The sequence below is a fragment of the Cricetulus griseus genome, chromosome 6, assembly GCF_003668045.3.
Source record: "Cricetulus griseus strain 17A/GY chromosome 6, alternate assembly CriGri-PICRH-1.0, whole genome shotgun sequence".
Taxonomy (NCBI): Eukaryota; Metazoa; Chordata; class Mammalia; order Rodentia; family Cricetidae; genus Cricetulus; species Cricetulus griseus.
This window is the reverse complement of record NC_048599.1, coordinates 140,723,189-140,741,974: the sequence shown is the minus strand read 5'-3', so window position 1 is coordinate 140,741,974 and position 18,786 is coordinate 140,723,189. Positions and strand designations below refer to the sequence as shown.

At 46.3% G+C, this 18,786-nt stretch overlaps 1 protein-coding gene across 1 annotated transcript in view; it reads left to right on the top strand.

Annotated features, from left to right (window-relative positions):
• The first annotated feature begins 387 nt into the window (after positions 1 to 387).
• Cfap77 (cilia and flagella associated protein 77) overlaps positions 388 to 18,786 on the top strand; it is a 123,450-nt gene continuing 105,051 nt past the window's right edge. The window contains exon 1 of the mRNA XM_027423083.2: positions 388 to 582. Coding sequence (XP_027278884.1) covers positions 388 to 582 — 195 coding nt within the window. The remainder of the gene's footprint in view (positions 583 to 18,786) is intronic.

Below are 18,786 nucleotides of genomic sequence, written 5' to 3'. Positions count from 1 at the left end.
GGCTCCAAAGCTACACAGAGAAACCCTGTCTCGAAACAAACAAGCCAAAAAGAATTCCAAGAAAGGAAACTGGAAGCTCCTGAGCCGTTGGCGTCCCGTGGCCAAGGAGACGGGCTATTCCATTTCTTCTCAAGGGGTTGTCTAAACAATCTTCCCTCTCTCAGTCTGCAACAAGGTGCCTAAATCACTCTGAAGAACTGGCGGGGTTTACGCGCTCGGCGGGGGCTCTTCAGGTGGGCGCGTTGGCTTCCGAGCTTGCCTGGCCGCGGGGTAAACCCCCCGGGTCCGTGTGGTGCACCCCGGAGCGGCTCGAGTGGGGCGAGGGTCTCCAGACAGGGCAGAACTTTGTAGGCTTGCATCCAGGGTCTGATCTCGGAGGTCCCCAGGATGCCTGTTCCGGAGAAGTCCTGGCAAGACTTCACGCGATGGAAGAAGAAGAAGCAGCCTGCGCGCCGCACGGTCAGCCAGATCTGCCCACCGCCCCGCCGACCGCTGACGGTGGCCGACATCCGCCCGGGCATGGAGAACCAGAGGCTGGGGGTCGTGCGTGACTCCATGTTTCAGAACCCGCTCATCGTCAAGGTGAGCGCTCGGGCGCGCTCGTTCCCCTCCCCAGGCACCGACACTGCCAATGGCTTCCAGCTGCTGAGAACCTCTGGCCCCAGGGTCCGGTGTCCAGGCGCAGGGTCGGAAAGCAGCTTTAGGCGGGACAGGCCTGGACAGTACAGTAGCGGCCGCTCCCTGAGCCTCAGTGTCCTTAAGTGGCACATGTTAGCGGAAGAGATTGGGAAAGACTGTGGGTAGGGCAATCCCTGAGGGGCTTGAAGAACTCAGAGGCTGGCAAACAGGTCTCAGGCACCCTTTCATGCCCTCTCCACCCCCCAAGATCCACTTTACCTAGCACCAATGGTCTACTGTGCAGCAGGTGCTCTGGGGCTTTCGTGGAATCCCTAAGTGTGTGCTGGGGGAGAGGTACAGACACTCTCTATGAGGCCTGGCCGGCGCTCGCATGCGAGCGGCATTTGTAGCTAGATCACCTTCCCTTTCAGTGCCGGCTCTCTGTACTTTAGTCTGTTTTCCCGCCAGGCTGAAAACTCCAACTTTGGTGTGGCTCTGCTCTTAAAAGCGGGAGACAAGAAAAGTCAAGTTGAAGTTTAGTAGTTTTGTCAAGGTAGTCATGGAGCAAATTTACCCTTCGCCACTAGAGGGCAGTGTGTTTCTAAGAATGCTCTCAATTTCCCAGGTTTGGGGTGTGGAGGGTGATGGGCGCGCTGATGGTAACCATGGATTCAGCTAGCAATGGAGATTTCCCTGACTCCAGGCACTGATTAAAACCCGGAGTGATGGTGTTTGATTTTCTTTCTTTCCTTCCTTCCTTCCTTCCTTCCTTCCTTCCTTCCTTCCATCCTTTCCTTTCCTTTCTTTCTGCCTGTCTGTCCCTTTTCTTCCTTTCTTTTTCTTCCCTCCCCTTCCTCTTTTCCCTTTCTGTCTTCTTCCTTTCTCCCTTCTTTTTGTACCCTCTCTCCCCCCAACTCCCTCCTGTCTTTCCTTCTTTTGTGAAGGAAACCTGGGTTTTCTTAACTGTGCTAGAATTGGTTGCATTCTTTGACCCCTGGGGAAACATTGACCCTCCTGGACCCTTCTGGGCTATATTAATGTTTCCAGGAGGACAGAGTTAGATACGGGTTAGGGTACAGCAGCATCCTTAGCACCACCACCCCCTGAGATGCCGCCACAGTGGGACAGATCCTTTGCTTACTTCGTGGAGAGCTGATTCAGCAGGCATGTGGGACAGACAGTTGGGATTCACTGTTGTGGGCCAAGGACAGAATCAAATACCACCTATCAGTGGCTGCTCTGATGTCCTGTCATTGCTTTAATCAGCTGTCACTAGTGTGCAGCTCTTTCCCACTTAAATATGAGGTGAAGGGCATTACAGAGTCACTTCCACAGTGAATTCTTGTGTAAGGTTCATTCTAAGTGACACATGGATATGTATATCTGCATACACATGAATTATACATGCATATATGTATAGCAGACGTGTTATATATATAGCATACTATATGTTTAGCATTTGTACATAGATGTGTAAACTGCAATGTATGTAAATACTACGTGTGAAACATCCCTCTCTTTCTGGGGTTAATTATACATGCATATATGTATAACAAACACCCCTTTGCTTTCTCCCCTGTCAAGGGCAGCATTTGGCCTGTAGGTGGCACCGTTTAACAGTCTTTAGGATGAATTCCATCCTTGCTTCTGGAGCTGGAGTTTAGGAATGATCATTAAAAAAAAAAGTATTGGTGATGACTGATGCACAATGGAGTTCTGTTTTCAGGCTGTCCTAGTCCCTGGTGATCACCACCTGCAGGGGCCATGTCCTGGCGGTCTTTGGTGACAGAGTCTGGGATGCTCTCATACAAGTGACAGTAGGGGGCAGTCTTTCCCCCCAATTGTTTTTGAAGCACTGGTAGCATTTAAGATGATGATGTCCACATTCAATATTTGCCCCTTCCTATAAGATCTTCCGTCAAAATCAAGCCTGCATAAAAGTTGACAAAGAGAATGTGTAGAGGAAGCTGGGCTGCTCCCTGTTGCAAAAGCTCCCTATAAACCAGGGCATGGGGAAATGTCTGCAAGGCTTTTGACTTGAGGCTCTGCCAGAGTTTAGTTAAAAGCCACGCCACTGAGTCCTAGCCGACTTTTCTCTATGTAAATTGGAATTCTGAAACATTGGGAGTTTGGGTTTTAAAGAACATTAAAAAAAATGTTCTATTATTTCTACCGGGCTTGTAGGTTCCTTTAGGGGATTTGCTAGTTTTGCTGGCCCCAGTGTTGGGGTGAATGCCTTCTCATTGTATGAGTTCCCATGTCTTTGGGGATAATGGGAACTGAGTTGTATTTTAGCCTTGTCTCTTCTTGAGCCTGAAGTGTGTCTCTATCAGAGGAATAGAGCACCCTGGAAATATTTATTTCACCACATAGGGAGGCTGTCACTCACATCGTTTTCCCTCATGGATAGGTCAGCATTTTTTTGTTTGTTTGTTTGCTCCCCCCCACACACACACACTTCAAATGCAGCTGAACAAATACAACTCCGGTACTTCCCATCCATGGAATTTACCAGAACATATCTGCATCAGTTATTCAAAGACATGTCTTCAAGATGCCAAAGCAACCAGAGAAAAGGGAAACCCTCAGATTTGCAAGCAGGTGTTTTTATCTATACACACTCACCAACTGGTCACCTTGCTAAAACCCAAACAAACTGCTTGCTTAATGTCAGGTTAATTAAGTCAAGATGGTGTTTTATGCAACCACAAAGATAATGTAAATAGTTTCCATTGGCAAGGGCTTCTCTATTGTCAAGTGATGTGAAGCCAGCCAGCTTTCCTTTCCGTGTGACTCTGTGGGAAGCATAAAATTAAATTGAGAAAGAACCTAGCTTCACCCTGCTTGATTCTCATTTCCCTAGAATCCAGAGATTCAACTTAGAATCCTGACACAGTAGCCTTCCAGCCTCCCTCACAAAACCTGTCAGGGTGTACCCTTCCCACCACGGCAACTTGGCTGATATCCTGTCAATACAATTACGGGGAGAGACTGCGAGGTTTGCTCCACTGACAGCTTTGAATCTTCTGTCGCCCCAGAGAGGCAGGTTGCTGTACAGGGCTGGGATTGATTGAATCCAGCACCCTCAGAAAGTAGAAATGATCAGGGCACCTGATTTTTTCATAATTTATTACTGACTTTGTTTTTTTTTTTTCCTGTGGGGGTTTATGTCACAAATAAGAGCATACATTTGTAAAATAAAGTAATAGAATCAAGCATTTGAGGCTAGAAGGAAGTTTGCCGGCATCAAATGTATCTCCTTTTGGGAGGCTTAGGGAGGCCTTCAGCCAGGGGAAGATGCTCACCTGAGGGGGTTACTGTGACCTGGTATCGGAAGTGGGAGGAGGCTCCGGTCTCCTGAATTACAACCTCATGCTGTTTTGGCCCCAAGCCATGACTAATTAATCAAGGGCAACCCAGGTGTGTCACATCCTGTAGAACTGGCGGTTGGAAGTGCTCAGAAATGAATCTGACCCAGCATCATTCACTCAATGTCCCTGCAGAAGTGAGCAAGATGGATTTCTCAGGACTTCTTAAATGTTTATTAGGGCCAACTGGGGTGGGGGCATAGAAACAAGTTCAGAACTCAGCCTCTGCCCACAGGGACTTGACCATTTAGGGTTTACCTGGAGACATGAGATATATACACAGGCACATAAAATCATATGTACAGGCATATAAGGCACACACACAGATACAAACATGGGCACACACACACAAACACCAAAACACAGGCACACATACAAAATAAGTCGGCAATGTATCAGGTCACATCCTCTGAGTTTTCCAGTGAATTTACAAGCCCAGGGCACTCAGTTTGGGGGAGAGGGTGTCCTAAGTGTTAGGGGTGGGGAGCCTGAAAAGCCAACCTCTGTGTTAAGTGATTCCACTCTTCCTTAGATTCCAAGCATTAGGGTTCTTCACGCCAACTCAAGTTCTAGTTCATACAACTCCGAGCTGCACTGAGCCGTTATCATTACCAGCACGAGGAAGTGTTTATCCAGAGCAAGTATGTTCAAATTGGATGCTCTACAAAGCCAGGCAAGCACACCATGCCCACTAATAGCCTAACGTCTGTAATAAATATTAATGCTGGCAAACATAAACACGGAGACAGAGATGGGCATTAGGAAGGCAGGCTGTCCAAAGCCCGGTTGCACAAAGATACCAATGTTTTCATTACATGGTGGGAAAATATTGTGTGTGGTTTGTCTGCTGAAGAGAATATGGCTGTGATCGCGCAGATCCTTTACATTCAATTACAGTGTAATAGGAGGAAATGAAGTGGTAGTGAGGAATTAAAAAGCATCCCGTGGTTCAGTCTGGGCCTGATGCACTGCTGTGGGTTTATCTGTCCTCGTTCTCTCAGTCCCTTCTCCCCCTCCCCCTCCTTTCCTCTACCCCCTCCCCTTCTCTCCCTCTTTCCTTTCTCCCTCTCTTTCTCCTCCTCCCTTTCCCATCTGTCTCCCTTCCTCATTCTTCTTGTGTATGTGTGTATGTGCACAATGTGTGTGTATGTGTGTTTGTGCACACCCGTGTGCATGTTTGTGTGTGTATGTGTATAGAGGACAGAGGTCAACTTCAGGTGCTGTTTTTCAGAAGCCATCCACCTTAGTTTTTGAGTCAGGATCTCATTAGCCTGGAACCCATCAAGTAGGCTAGGCTGGCTGGCCAGGGAGCCCCAGGGGTCCACCCATCTCCACCTCCCAAGAGCTGGGATAACAATCAAGAGCCACCTTGTCCAGCTTGTTTTTTTTGTTTTGTTTTTTTTTTTTTTTTAAATGGCTGTTCCCTTTCTCCCTTTAAATCAAAGCCTCTCTCGGGCTAATGCCCAGCCTCATCCTTCAGGGGGCAGCAGATAAAACGGTGAACAAATCCTACTGCCCAGACCTATGGCCATTCCAGAGAGGAGAGCTGCCCCCTCCATTGGCTTCTCTCTTCAGTCCCCAGGACAGCTGCCCTGGCTTAGCTGCAGGGCTACCTTCCTCTTTTGTCTCTTAGCACAAGGGGATGTATGAATGAAGACAAGACCTCAGAACTGGGATTCTTCCTACTGAATCCAGCCAACCTCTGATCATGTGACCCTCAGAACACAGTTGGAACTTGAAGGGAAGGCTGTTCCTTCAGGAAGAACTCTGAGACCATGGTGGACGAGTTGGCAATCATTCCCATACCTTTCAGAACAGAGCCAGCTCTGTCTTTCCCCTGTGTGGGTTTCAGGGATAGAACTCAGGTCATCATGGTTGCACAGTAAGTTCTTTCTTTCTTTTTTTTTTTTTTAAAGTGTATTGATATTTTGCCTGCATGCATGTCTGTATGACGGTTGTTGGATCACCTGGAACTGGAGTTACAGACAGTTGTAAACTTCCGTGTGGGTCATGGGAATTGAACCCAGGTCCTCTGGAAGAGCAGCCAATGTTCTTAATCACTGAGCTATCTCTTCAACCCCACACAGTAAGTTTAACCAGAGGATTCATCTCTCTGGCTTCAAACCTGTTTTCTATTGCAGTGATTTTCAACCCATTCTAGGGGTTCCAGAAGCTTTGGAGATCTCATAAAAACATTGATCCTGTTTTTAAAAATGCATCTAGCTGTGTGTGAATCCCTATACTCCACCCCCACCCAGTAACACAAAATAAATAGACATTAATCAGTCACTCAAAGCAACCTTATGTATGCCTTTAGGCCAGCAGAGGGCACCATATCTTATTACAGATGGTTGTGAGCCATCATGTGGGTGCAGGGAACTGAATTTAGGACCTGTGGAAGAGCAGCCAGTGCTCTTAACTTCTGAGCCATCTCTCCAGCCCCACATCCTTCTTTTTTTTTTTTTTTTTTTTTTTTTTTTTTTTTTTATCTCGAGACAGGGTTTCTGTCTGTAGCTTTGGAGCCTATACTGGCACTTTCTTTGTAGACCAGGCTGGCCTCGAACTCACAGAGATCTGCCTGCCTCTACCTCCCGAGTGCTGGGATTAAAGGCATGCACCACCAACGCCAGGCCCCACATCCTTATTTTAAAAGCTTAAGAAGAAAACAAATATCATTAAATGCATTCAGCATGAAACCTTCACATGGGCTCTCCACACTGCAGCTGCACTTTGAGGTCTAGTTCTGGACTGTTAGCTTTGCACTCCTGTTTGGGAGACTTGTAAATGTGTCTCACCTCGGGAAGATTGTGCCTTTTCCAATCTGAAACTTTACATTCTTCAGGAAAGTGCCACAGAACTTCGTGTTAGCCTTGAGATCTGGATGTGTTAAACCCAGCAATGGGCCATGCTGGACTCTCCCTCCTGTCTGGTGACCTTCAGGGTGGCGGGCAAAACCAAAAATGTGCAACCTCCCCCAGGTTTTAACAAACACAGCAACTGTGCTGTGCCTCTCGTTGTTTGCTGCAAACAAACAAATGCCACAGAAACTAACCTTCCATGCAACTGTTGACCACTGGCTACAATTGAACTTTAAACACAAATATCTCCTGGTTGGTCTTTCATGTTCTTCCAACAATGCAAATTAGGACACAATTCAAACTTGGTTGGGCAGGTATGAAACTGCAGCTTTCTTATGGAGAGAAAGGCCAGCAGAGTGGTTCTGGAACCAACAGATCCCAGCCACTTGTTTGTTTTGCCACCCAGGGGTGGGAGGGTTATTTTCCAGACTCAGTTTCTTCCTTCAGCGAGGAGACCAGAGTTGGTGCCTGGTCATGGGAGAGTAATGAGGATTCCATGGGATCACCAGGCCTTGGCTAACCATGGGATCCCCCAGAGGGCCCTTTAAAAGCAAGCGCTTTTGTTTCCTGTGCTCCTCATCACAAACACTTTTGTTCCTTAAGGCAACCCTTGTGTTCTCAGCTGTTGATGTTGGGTAACTGTTAAGGGCTGGAGAGATGGCTCAGCAGTTAAGAAAGAACCTTACTGGGAACTTGTAGAGGACCGAGGTTCAGTTCCCAGCACATGTGGGGTGGCTTATAACCACCTGTAGCTCTAGCTCCAAGGGATCTAACTTCCTCTTCTGATCTCCTCAGGCACCTGCACATGTGTGGTCCACATAAACTTACATAGGTACACACACATCCCCCCCCCCTTTTTTTAATCTAAAAATAATGCTGAGTCTAAACACAGTGAACTTACACTGAGACATGTTTACCAAATGCTGATGCTTATCCCAGTGTGTGCTGTAATTGAGCAACACTGTCACTCAACCCAAACTTTTTTACCCTACCCCTCTAGAGCTGACAGTACACTCTTGTTAAGCTTGATGAAAAGCACTGCTGGGACTTAACTGTACCCATGTGTCCAGGTTCTAATGAAGACTGGTGTAAATGGGATGCGACATCATAGAAAATATGAAAACATTTGAATGATGTTGATTGTCCTAAACTGAAGGGGGACAGTTTAATATACTTTGGAGATCAATGGACTCCAAGGAACTTACTTCTAGAATCACTGTCTTTGGTTAGTGAAGCTGGGGAGTAGTGGGCAGAGGTCATGGATGCTGTTCAATTTGTCGTAATGTGAAACCAGCCCCTCCCACCTACAACAAGGACTCAGTCTCCAAATGTCGACAGTTTTGAGGCCGAGAGACCTTGAACTAGAAGCCATAAACAAAAGGGAGATTGTTTGTAGCTCACCACTGCCTCTTAGAAACCTAATGTAAACTCACAGAAACCAAACAGTTGGTCTGAACTGCTTCTCTCATTGCTTGCTTCTGTCTCTCCTCCCTGATGGTCCATGATATTTTAAATCTCCCCCTTTAATCTATTTTATTCCCCTCAGTGATGTTTGTCTGCAGCTTGTCTGCCTCAATCCCTGCCCACATTGCAATTTAAGAAAAAATTTTTTTTCCAGCCATCTTATGGCATGGCTCAATAACTCATTAAGTAAACTCATTAGCAGAGAGATCGGTTTGTTGAGCAATCACTGACTGGTGTATGAGCTTTGTGTCCTTTCCCAACAAACTTCCAGGGTCCTGTTTCACTCTGCATGAATTAAGTTAAGATTTAAAAGGTAGGATTGATGCAGTGTAGAAAAATTAAGCTCATAGTGGGCCAGCTCCCCATGACAGACTTCAGGCTTTCACTGCGGCACTAAATACCATATTTCAGGGAAGCAGGAACAAGCTTTAGAAGGAAAACAGCTGTAATGGTCCACCAATAATTTGAAGGCACACCAGGGATGGGTCAAGAAACAGGCACGGGTCAATGAGCCTGAAGTTCAGCACAGGCAACACCCAGAAGGGGAAGGGTCCATCAAAAGGATTGCAGAAAATACATAATGACTCAAAAAGAGGGAGTTTTAATCTTTTATGGGAACCAAACAATACATGTGAGGGAGGCCAGTGAACTCAGAAGCATGCAAGCTAAGTGTCTTTGTGTTGGTCAGCAGCACTTTTTGTGTTTTGTGTAAGAGAATAAAAGCACACCCTTAGAGGCTCTTTGATTTCAAGGTATGGATGGCCACACTGCTGCCAGGTGGCTGGCCATTTGCATGTGACCACAGAGCATCATCTACACTGGACCACTGCACCAGAGAAAAAGTCAGTTTGCAGATGCTTGGATGTCATAGCTTGTCACAATGTTGGGCGTGCAGAGAGGCTGTGGCATTTCTAGGGAGGGAGTAGAAAGTTTGTCACTGCTTCATCAGTGGATCAGAAATTAGGCCATATCACCACCTTAAGATACCATTGCTTGAATTTTGTAGAATTGCATTTCCATTTTGCCTCTGCCTCCTAGCAGATCTTTTAAGAATACAGAAGCTGAGGGCTGGGGTATGCTCAGGGTTTGAACACTTGTTGAGCTGGTGAGATACTGGGTTCCACTCCTAGCACTGCAAAAATAAAGCAACACCGCAGAGGTTAGTTTTGGTTGTTGTTGGGTTTGGTTATGGTAGTCATTTGAAATTGCTAATGAGTGAGTAAATGTTTATCGCCCTATGATGGAGAGGCATGTCTGGAAACACAGGGGATTTAAAGATTTGTATCTAGTGGGCTAAGGTCTTGACTGGGGAATCACCAGTCTTTGAAGATTGGAACCAAGTTATTGAGGGTAGGAGGAGAGGAGGGGGAGGTCAAGGCACCACATTCAGAAGTTGAGGCAGGAGCAGAAAGGACTGGGCTAGGGTTGCTAAGTGAGCTGGACTTGACTTGGGTATGGATGGGAGAGGGACAACTGGAGAGAGTCTGGGCTGGGCAGAGGTTGCACCACAGTCATCAAGGGCAGGTGTTCCCAGGGAGAAGGACTGAGCCTCCACTCTGATTCTGTGAGTGCTATGAAGGAGGCGGAAAAAATTACACTTTCATTCATTCGCTGCTTTAGCCAACATTGCCTTTTGTTTTTTCTTTTTTCTTTTCTTTTCTTTTCTTTTTTCTTTTTTTTTTTGTTTTTTGTTTTTTGAGACAGGGTTTCTTTGTGTAGCTTTGGAACCTATCCTGGCACTCGCTCTGGAGACCAGGCTGACCTTGAACTCATAGAGATTCCCTGCCTCTGCCTCCCAAGTGTTGGGATTAAAGCTGTGTGCCACCAATGCCCTTCGGAACACTGCCTTTCTAAGCATGCCTTATGCATCTGGTGCAGAGCTGGGTACAGATCTGGGCACTGCTCTCATGGAGCTCACAACCCAGTAGGCAGAAGGCAGACTAGAAACAACAACAAAGACTTAGAAGATATAGTACTGGCAGTCAGGATGAGGGTTGTGGGCAGCAGGGAGGGAAGGCAAGGTCTTGCAGGGAGATCAGGATGTGTGTGCAGGGAGCCAGAGAGGTGAGAACAGAATCAGATTGTGAAGTTTGAAAGTTCTAGGATCTTGCTTTTGAGATGGTCTCATGTAGCCAAGACTGATCTCGAACTCACTGTGTAGTCAAGGATGGCTTTGAATTCCTGATTCTCTTGTCTCCACCTCCTGAGTGTTGGATTACAGTCATGTGCTGCAAAGCTTGGTTTTATCTGGGTTGGGATTGAACTTGGGGCATTGTGCATACTAAGCAAGCACTCTACAAAAGTGAGCTACATTGTCAGAATACAAAATGCTGAATAGCTCCAGAAATCATGTTTAGGAGTTTGGAAGAGGCCCTGTGCTAGCAAGTGAGCCTAACGTTGGTACTTCATAGTCACCGGGTAAGTCAATGTTTGACTCAGGAGAAAAGTGTTCCAGGAGAGGGGATAGTTTGTGTGGTGGGGTGGGGTGGAGGGTGCACTGGATAGCTACACTTGAGAGTCCTTCATCCCTCTCCTGGCTACTCATTTATTCATTCACTCATTCATTTACTAAGTGTCACACACTGAATTAGGTATGCCCAGCCCTGGGACCACAGTGATGACCTCATGGTCTACCTGGTGCATCTCTCAAGTCCTTCAGTCTTGCTTCCTGGACCCTGAATCCCTCCTCCCCTTGCAGCCACCCTGAGCCCACACTAACTTTGCACACTCAGCCACTTGCCAAATGTTACAATATTATGCTGAATGTCTGTGCCTAGCTGCCTGTCCACCAGGTGCACCTCATGGGGCAAGGTATGTAGCCTTTGTCCCTACAGCACACAGGCCTTGGAGAATAGCGTTCTTCAGGGTAAGGTTGCCAAGGGACTTGCTACCAGAGGCTAGACCCACTTCTAGTCTTTTAAGCCTGGCCTTTTCAGAAGAGTGGAGTGTTTGTGTTGTGTTTGGTAACTGTTGAGAAGAGGTTATTCCAGGCAAAGTAAGAGGTTTTGTGGAAGCAGATTCAGGGATAATCTGGAGCTCTGGAGAAGGAGGGCTAAGATGAGGCTGTGTAGGAAGTCTGGCCTGGAAAGACTTGAAAAGCCCAAAGCTAAGGAATAAAGGACACAGACTCCAAAGGCTTCAGAGCCAGGTCCAGAAACCAACAACTGTACCAGCCACTGTGTCTCACTCCTGCAATAAGGGGGGTTGGTCATCTAAGGACAGACAGAGGCATTGTGCACACGTGCAGGTCACTGTGTGTGACTGCTGAAGTGTGTGTTTTGGTTGCATTCTGATCTCTTTTCAGGCTGGATGTTGAGAGATAGATGATGGTAGGACATGGGCCTCACTGATGGTTTAGGGTTAGAATCTTGAATTTGTTTACTTTTTGCAAATTCAACAAGCCCAAGTCTGAAATGCTCTGAATGACACCAGCCATTTGAGAGAACCTTTAGGAGAGGTTTTGAAGGTTGCTTTGGGCTGAGCGCCGTGGTTGCTTCCAAAAGCTTTATAAACTGTCATTGAGGATTTTGCCTGCTCTGGATGCAACAGTGGGTTGCCTCAGGCTTAAGTAAATTTTTTAGGAACTCCTATTCCAAAAGGAAAGTAAGCATCTGACCTGGAGTTCCTGAGAGCCCAGGCCTTCTTCAACAGCCCTGGGTTTGACTTTTTCCAGAGCAGGAATTTGAGAAAGAGGCTGAGCCCAGAGCCTTGTACTCTTGACTGGAGACCCATTGGACTTGCTGACCTCCCAGTAGAATACTCCATGATGAGCCCTTCTGATCCATCATGTACCTTGTGCCTTTGCAACAACCCAAAAAGATAGCAGTACTACTGTTCCCAGTTTACAGCTATGAAGATGAGGCCTTGAGTTCATACAACTTGCCTGAAGTCAGCCAGAGGAACAAGCCAAGCCAAGTGGGGACTCTGAAGCACCAGGTCACAACCAATGTACAAACCAAATCAGAAGAATGTAGTGACAGCAATGGCTGCCATTCATCAAGAGCCTCTCAAGTGTCAAGCCATTTCCTCCCTCCCTCCCTACCTCCCTCCCTCCCTCCCTACCTCCCTCCCTTCCTTCCTTCCTCCCTCTCTCCCTCTCTTCCATCCGTTTTCCCTGCCATGCTTTGAGGGGTTACCACCAAGGGCTGTTGGATGGTGCGATGGGTAAAGGCGCTTGCCACCAAGTCTGACAGGTTGAGTTCAACCCCTATGTCTTGCACAGTAGAAAGAAAGGACAAGTTGTCTCTGACATTCATACACATGCATGTTCTGCACACATGCAAACACACGAGCTCAAACACACACACACACACACACACACACACACACACACACACACACACACACACACCCCTTTCAAAGGTAGACTACTAACACAATCCTAGCATCTCTTGCCCAGGTTGCTGCCCACTGCTGCCTTCTTGATGTATGTTTCCCATCCAAATGTACTCAAACTCATGACCTTTCCCTCTTTTTTCTTCTTTATACGTGCTGAGGACAGAGCTCAGGATGTCCCCAGGCTAGCTAGGCAAGTGTTCACCGAGCAGCACATGGATCCCCTCAGTACCATATTTTTCATATATATGTCATCTCAGCTCTGTGAGGTCCCCAAGGTCATTCAGAGGGCAAATGACAGAGTTGGCATTTGTAGCTAGAATGAGTTCACAGCTTGTCAGGTAATGTGTGTTACTTCCTGCTAACTGAGAAAACAACTTTGTCCTGATGGATCCAGAAGGATCCAGCAGGTCTATCTACATCATCTACATCTGGGTCTGTCTACAGAGGCAGGCTCATCTATGGAGGCCTTATCTGTCCTCATAAGAGCTAGATATACCGGTCTCAAAAAACAAACAAACAAAAAGAGTTAGATCTAGCTGGGCAGATAAGCAGGACCAGCACAGATGGATTTTGAGGTGACTGAACAGGGATTCAAGAGTTAGGAAGAGGGAGAAGGCTGGTACCCAGGTAGGGCATCTAGAGGGACTAAGAGGATGGCTGAGAGGTAGGTCGTTTTCCATAGGAAATGTGGCCAGACCAGAGGAGAAGCTAGGTTTCATGAGTGTGAACACCCTGGGAAGGGAGTCATGCATGCCATAACAAAGGCACCAGAGGGCAGTCACCTGGGCAAAGGACAGTAGGGTCATGTCAGGAACACCTTCAGGATATGTACTGGAGTGACACCATTCATATTTTAAGAGGCATCAACAAAAACAGCATGGCTTTTTGGTTTCCCAGGAAAGCCTGGGCCTGCAGGTCATTTGAAGAGTGTGTATCTGCTGGCCCTGGAACTGGGATGTCTGTAGTCACGGCTCTATCCAGACCTCTGGGAATGGCCTCACCCTTTCAAAGAGATGGTGCCCTGCTTCTCGTCTCCCACACATGGTCCCTTCTCTCTACCTCCCTAATCAGAGAAAGCAAATTGTTATCAGATTAGTCTCAGCAATGAAAAGCGGGTGCTGGCCCTTGCCGTTAGTTTCCATTTAGATAGACTGGGCCGGGCCACACAATAGGCATCAAAGCCTGTCTCTGGGCAGCGGGAGGGATTAATTTCTTTAACCAACAGGCCTGATCTGGCCTAACTCATTACCCTGCCTTGTCAGTGTGGATGTTCGATGCGATTGAAGATTATACCATTTAGGCCTCTCCCTTGTCTTCTGCGCAAACCGGGGCTATTGAATTGCACATTCTTGCGAAGATCCCCCATCAATACTCGGGCAGCCTGAGGTTCTAATTCTGCTTCATTTAAACTTCATCAACTTTTCCAATCAAGTGGAAGGATCCGAAATAGGTTCTGTATGCGGAAAGGCACGATCCCTTTGTCAGATAAATTTATTCCGGCTTCTCCCCTCCCTGGCTCTCTTTCTCTCTCCAGCCTGGCTCCCCAATCCCTTCTCAGCACTCCCCCCTCCCCTTATCCCCAGGATGAAAATGAGATTACAGTATTTAAATGACTATGGTAATCAACCTGGGGACCCTGAGCTGAGATTGAGGTTAATTTTTCTTAGCAGAACAAAGAAGCGTGATGCCTTTGGGGACTTGGCGGTACAATCTGGGGTTCTTGCTTGTGGCTTTTTTTTTTCCCTCTGAAATTGCAGTTTTAGGAGTCTTTTCTTGTTACGAACTAGACACCAAATGTGTTTTTTTTTTTTTTTTTTTTGAAAAGGCTACAGCCCCTAAGAGAACAGAAATGTAATTTTAAGATGATAAACAGATAACAGCCTTCAATCAACAATTTTAATAGGGGGGAAAGTCACTGACATAAGATGAGCACAAATCTAATGAAAGGGTGATCCTTTACCTTGTTTATTTTTAAATACACTCAGAATAATCTCCCACTGTGTTAGAATTCATAATCACAGCTACCCTGGGCGCCTGTAAACTTTTGAATGAAGAACCTTGTCACTTGGGTGATCTTCTCCCTGGCAGCTTTTACTGCTGTAAAAGTTGAGATTTTTGTCTTGTTTTGGCTAATTAGAAGCGGGGTCATTATATTATTGAAAAGTCTACATGAAAGTGGCTTGTTCTGTTGTTACCTGGAACACTGGAAAGCTGGTCAGTCACTCTGCGAAGGGCCCCTTCCTCCCCTCGGCTTCTAAACCAGAATCAAAATCTGTGTGTTTCTTTGTCTCCCCTTGCTACCTTGTCATAGCTGTTTTACATGCTTGCCAGCCAATGTTATCTTTTATTTGTGTCAGGAGAAAGGATTGTGACAAGTTCCGTATACAACATTCATTTGGCAAGGGAGATTCTTCATAGAGCGTTTGAATTGGGAAATGAAACTGTCTTTCAGCGCAATGAGCTACATCGTTTCTGGACAGATTCACTACGAGAGAGTATCTCGGAACTTTATATCCTGGAACAGTCCTGAAAAGTCTTAATGAGTTTTTGTAAAAAGTAGGATTAGGTTTCAACGCAAGCCTAGTTGGGGGAAAGTGGAAAACAGCCATAATGGCTTCAAGTGGGGACTGCCTGAAATACAGCTCCCTCTCGGCTCCCCACAAGTTGTCTCGGCTGGAATAAATTGTTGCTCTTCTGTATTGTAATGACTTTGTTTCAGGCCCTTTAAACTGTGGTTGACTTCCTGACAGTCATCTACATTTGCAAAGCAAAATATTTAATAACCACATCCTTTCCACAACTGTGTTTGTTCAAGTGGTTTCCCTCACCTCCACCCATCCCTGCTCCCAACCTCCTGCTGCTCTCCCTCCCCATTTGCCGAAAAAGAAAAAAGAAAAAATCTGCTCACCCTTTGTGCTACCAAATTCATTGGGGGCAGTGGTTTATGGTGACATTTTTCTTTCTTAAAGTAAATATTGACTCACCGTGGGGAAATTAAAACTCCATTAGGCATCGCTACACTGTACAGAGGGCTCCTTGGAGCAGGCAAGCTGCTATTAATTGGTTTCTTCTTCGGGAATAATTCCAGGAGGGCAGAGGGAAAGGGGAAACAGGAGATGGATAGACCCATAATTTCTTAAAATGACACCATCTAAATCAGCAAAGGTGATCATTACATGGTTACTAATCTAAATAGAAACAAGGTGCTGGCTAATAATGGGAAAATCCATCGATATAAAAAGCCTGCTGCAGAGTTATTTCCAGGCTTCGAAGAGTGCGTTGGGGAATGCAGGTGGGCCACCTTAGTCACTCTCCACTATATTTACTCAGGTAGGGTCTCTTGCTGAACCCAGAGCTTATTTCTGTCAGTCTAGCTATCCAGCTAGTCTCCTAGTGCAGTTAGCTTCCCAGGAGTGCTGGGATCATGGGCAGCTGCCATGCCAGCTCAGCATTTATGTGGGTGCTGTGGATTTACACCCGAGCCCTCAGGTTTATGCTGCAAGTACTAAACCGACTGGCTGTCTCCCAGCTCCCATTGCTCCCTTTGTGTTAGGACCTCTCTGAGTTTGAGCCATTGCCTTCTCGCCTTTCCCACTTACCTCTGCTCTGCCTGCTAGTGCCATCCCAGCCCCAAGCCCATTTGAGCCCTCACCACTCCCTGGGTATTTTGGCTACCATCAACAAAATAAACAGGAGCTGCAGACAGCTCCGCATTTGAGAGCACTGGCTACTCTTTCAGAGGACCTGGGTTTCATTCCCAGCACCTACAAGCCTATTCAAAACATCCTGTAACTCCAATTCCAGGAGATCTGATGCTTTTTATGGCCTCCTCAGGCACTTGACATACATGCAATGCACAAGCACACATACAGGCAAAACACTCATACACATGAAATGAGAAAAAAATTAAGAAAGTCAAAGAAAATAAACAACAAATATTGGATGGGATGCAGGGACAGGGGACCCTTCTATGCTGCTGATGGAAATGTAAACCACAGCAAATCATACTGAAAATCAGTATGGAAGTTCCTCAGAAAAATTAAGACTAGGACTATCATGATCCAGCTGTAACACTCCTGAGAATATACCCCAAAGAACCAAAGTCAGCATCCTGCTCCAGAGATACTGCACCCCCATTTCCATTGGGCCGGTCACAACAGCAAGCTTATAGAACCAGCTTGGGTGTCTATCAGCAGATGACCAGAGGAAGAAACTGTGGTACCTACACATCACAGAGCATCACTCAGTCATAAGGAAGAATAAAGTCATGTTGTTGGCAGGAAAATGGATGAACTAGAAGTCATTATGACAGGCAGAATGAGTGGGACTCAGGCAGACAGGTGCCATGCTTCCTTTCACACGTGCAATCTATATTTAAAAAAAAAAAAAAAAAACCACAAAAGTAGAGGGTCAAAGAGTAAATACAAAGTATAAGAGGGACTGTATGAGAAAAGAAAGGGAGACAGCTGCGGGTGGAAAGGAGACAAAGGAAGGCAATTGAGTTAGATAAGATCATGTATAAAACATAATAAATCAATATTTTTTAAATTACAATAATTTAAAAAATTCTCCCACCATTTTTATATCTAGCAATTTCCCCTCCCAGTCCCCAACGTCTATAGCAGATTGTAAAGGAACAAGTGGCTTGAGACAATTAGTCAGGCAGTTGTGGTGCACACCTTTAACCCCAGCAAGTGGATCTCTGTGAGTTCTAGGCAACCCAGGGTTACATAGAGGGTTCCAGACCAGCTGAACAACATAGTGAGATTCTGTCTTGTCTTGAAAAATGAGTAAATAAGAATTTAGGAGTTGGAGAGATGGCTCAGTGGTTAAGGGCATGTGCTATTCTTGTAGAGGACTCTGGGTTTCATGTGGGTTCATGGCAGTTTACAACTGTCTGTAAGTCCAGGGGATCCAATACCCTCTTCTGAACTTCATACATGTGGCATATGCTTATACAAATAAAATAAATAAATCTTCAGACATTGATGGCTTCATGGTTCTGGTGGCCAGAGGGCCAGAGTTTCTGTTGATTCCTGGCCCACAGATCCTGAGAGTTAAGACTACAAAGAAAATGGAGATACTGTGGATGACCCTGGTAGTGAGGTTCATCCCAAGCATGGCAAGGAGAGGCAGAAACAGGGCCGTCTCATGTCCTGCCATAGCTCTGGGTCCTGAGACTGAGGCACAACTGGTCCTGAGGCCTCTGGGACCTGGCCCCTCTGGGCCTGCCTGCATCTCCTGCCAAGGAGGCTGCGGTGGTGGTTTGTCATTTCCACTTATTTATTTAGACATGGTCCCATATAGCTTAGGCTGGCTTTGAACTCCCTGTGTAGCAGAAGATGACCTTGAACTTCTCATCCTCCTGCCTCCACCTCCTGAGTGCTGGGATTCTGGGCAGGCGTGGCTGCCATGCCTAGTTTACGTCCTGCTAAGAATGGAATCCACGCTTAGTGAGTGCTAGGCAAATACTCTGCCAACTAACTACATCCTCAGGCCTTCCGTATACTTTAAATAAAATCTAGATTAATTATAATCGTTAATACAATGTGAATACTAAGTAGATAGTTGTTTAAGGCATAATGATAAGAAAAAGATGTCTATGCATGTTCACAGCAGGCCCTAATATTTTTCTATCAGCGAGTGGTTAAATCCATGGCTACAGAACCCATGGACAGAAGAGGCAGAGCTATTTATTCTCTTTCCAGAACTCCCCTGTTGTAGGACTTTAAACTTTGACACCACTATAAGGATAGATACCCAGTTGTCACAAGCAAGTCACCTGCCAGTGAACAGGTGTCCCTACCTGATGTGGCTGCTCTGCTCACCACTGTGCCCTCCAGGGCTTGAGGTGCCATTCTCCTGTCATCTTGTGAAAGCCATCTCGGAGTCCTCTCTTTGGGACGTCTTTGGGCATCCCACCCTTGCTCTGAGATGTTTTATGAACCCCTGATATCTGCCGCCATAATGTTATAACTTGGATTTCTCTTACTGCCCTCCCCATCACATTAAATGTTTGCTTTGGGGGTTTTCTTGTCAGCAGAAGCTGGATCTTCTTGGTCTTTGCACCCTCAGGTGCCCACAGTGCTCGGTATAAAGTAGGTGCTCAATAAATGCAGAATGAGTAAATAAACAGATGG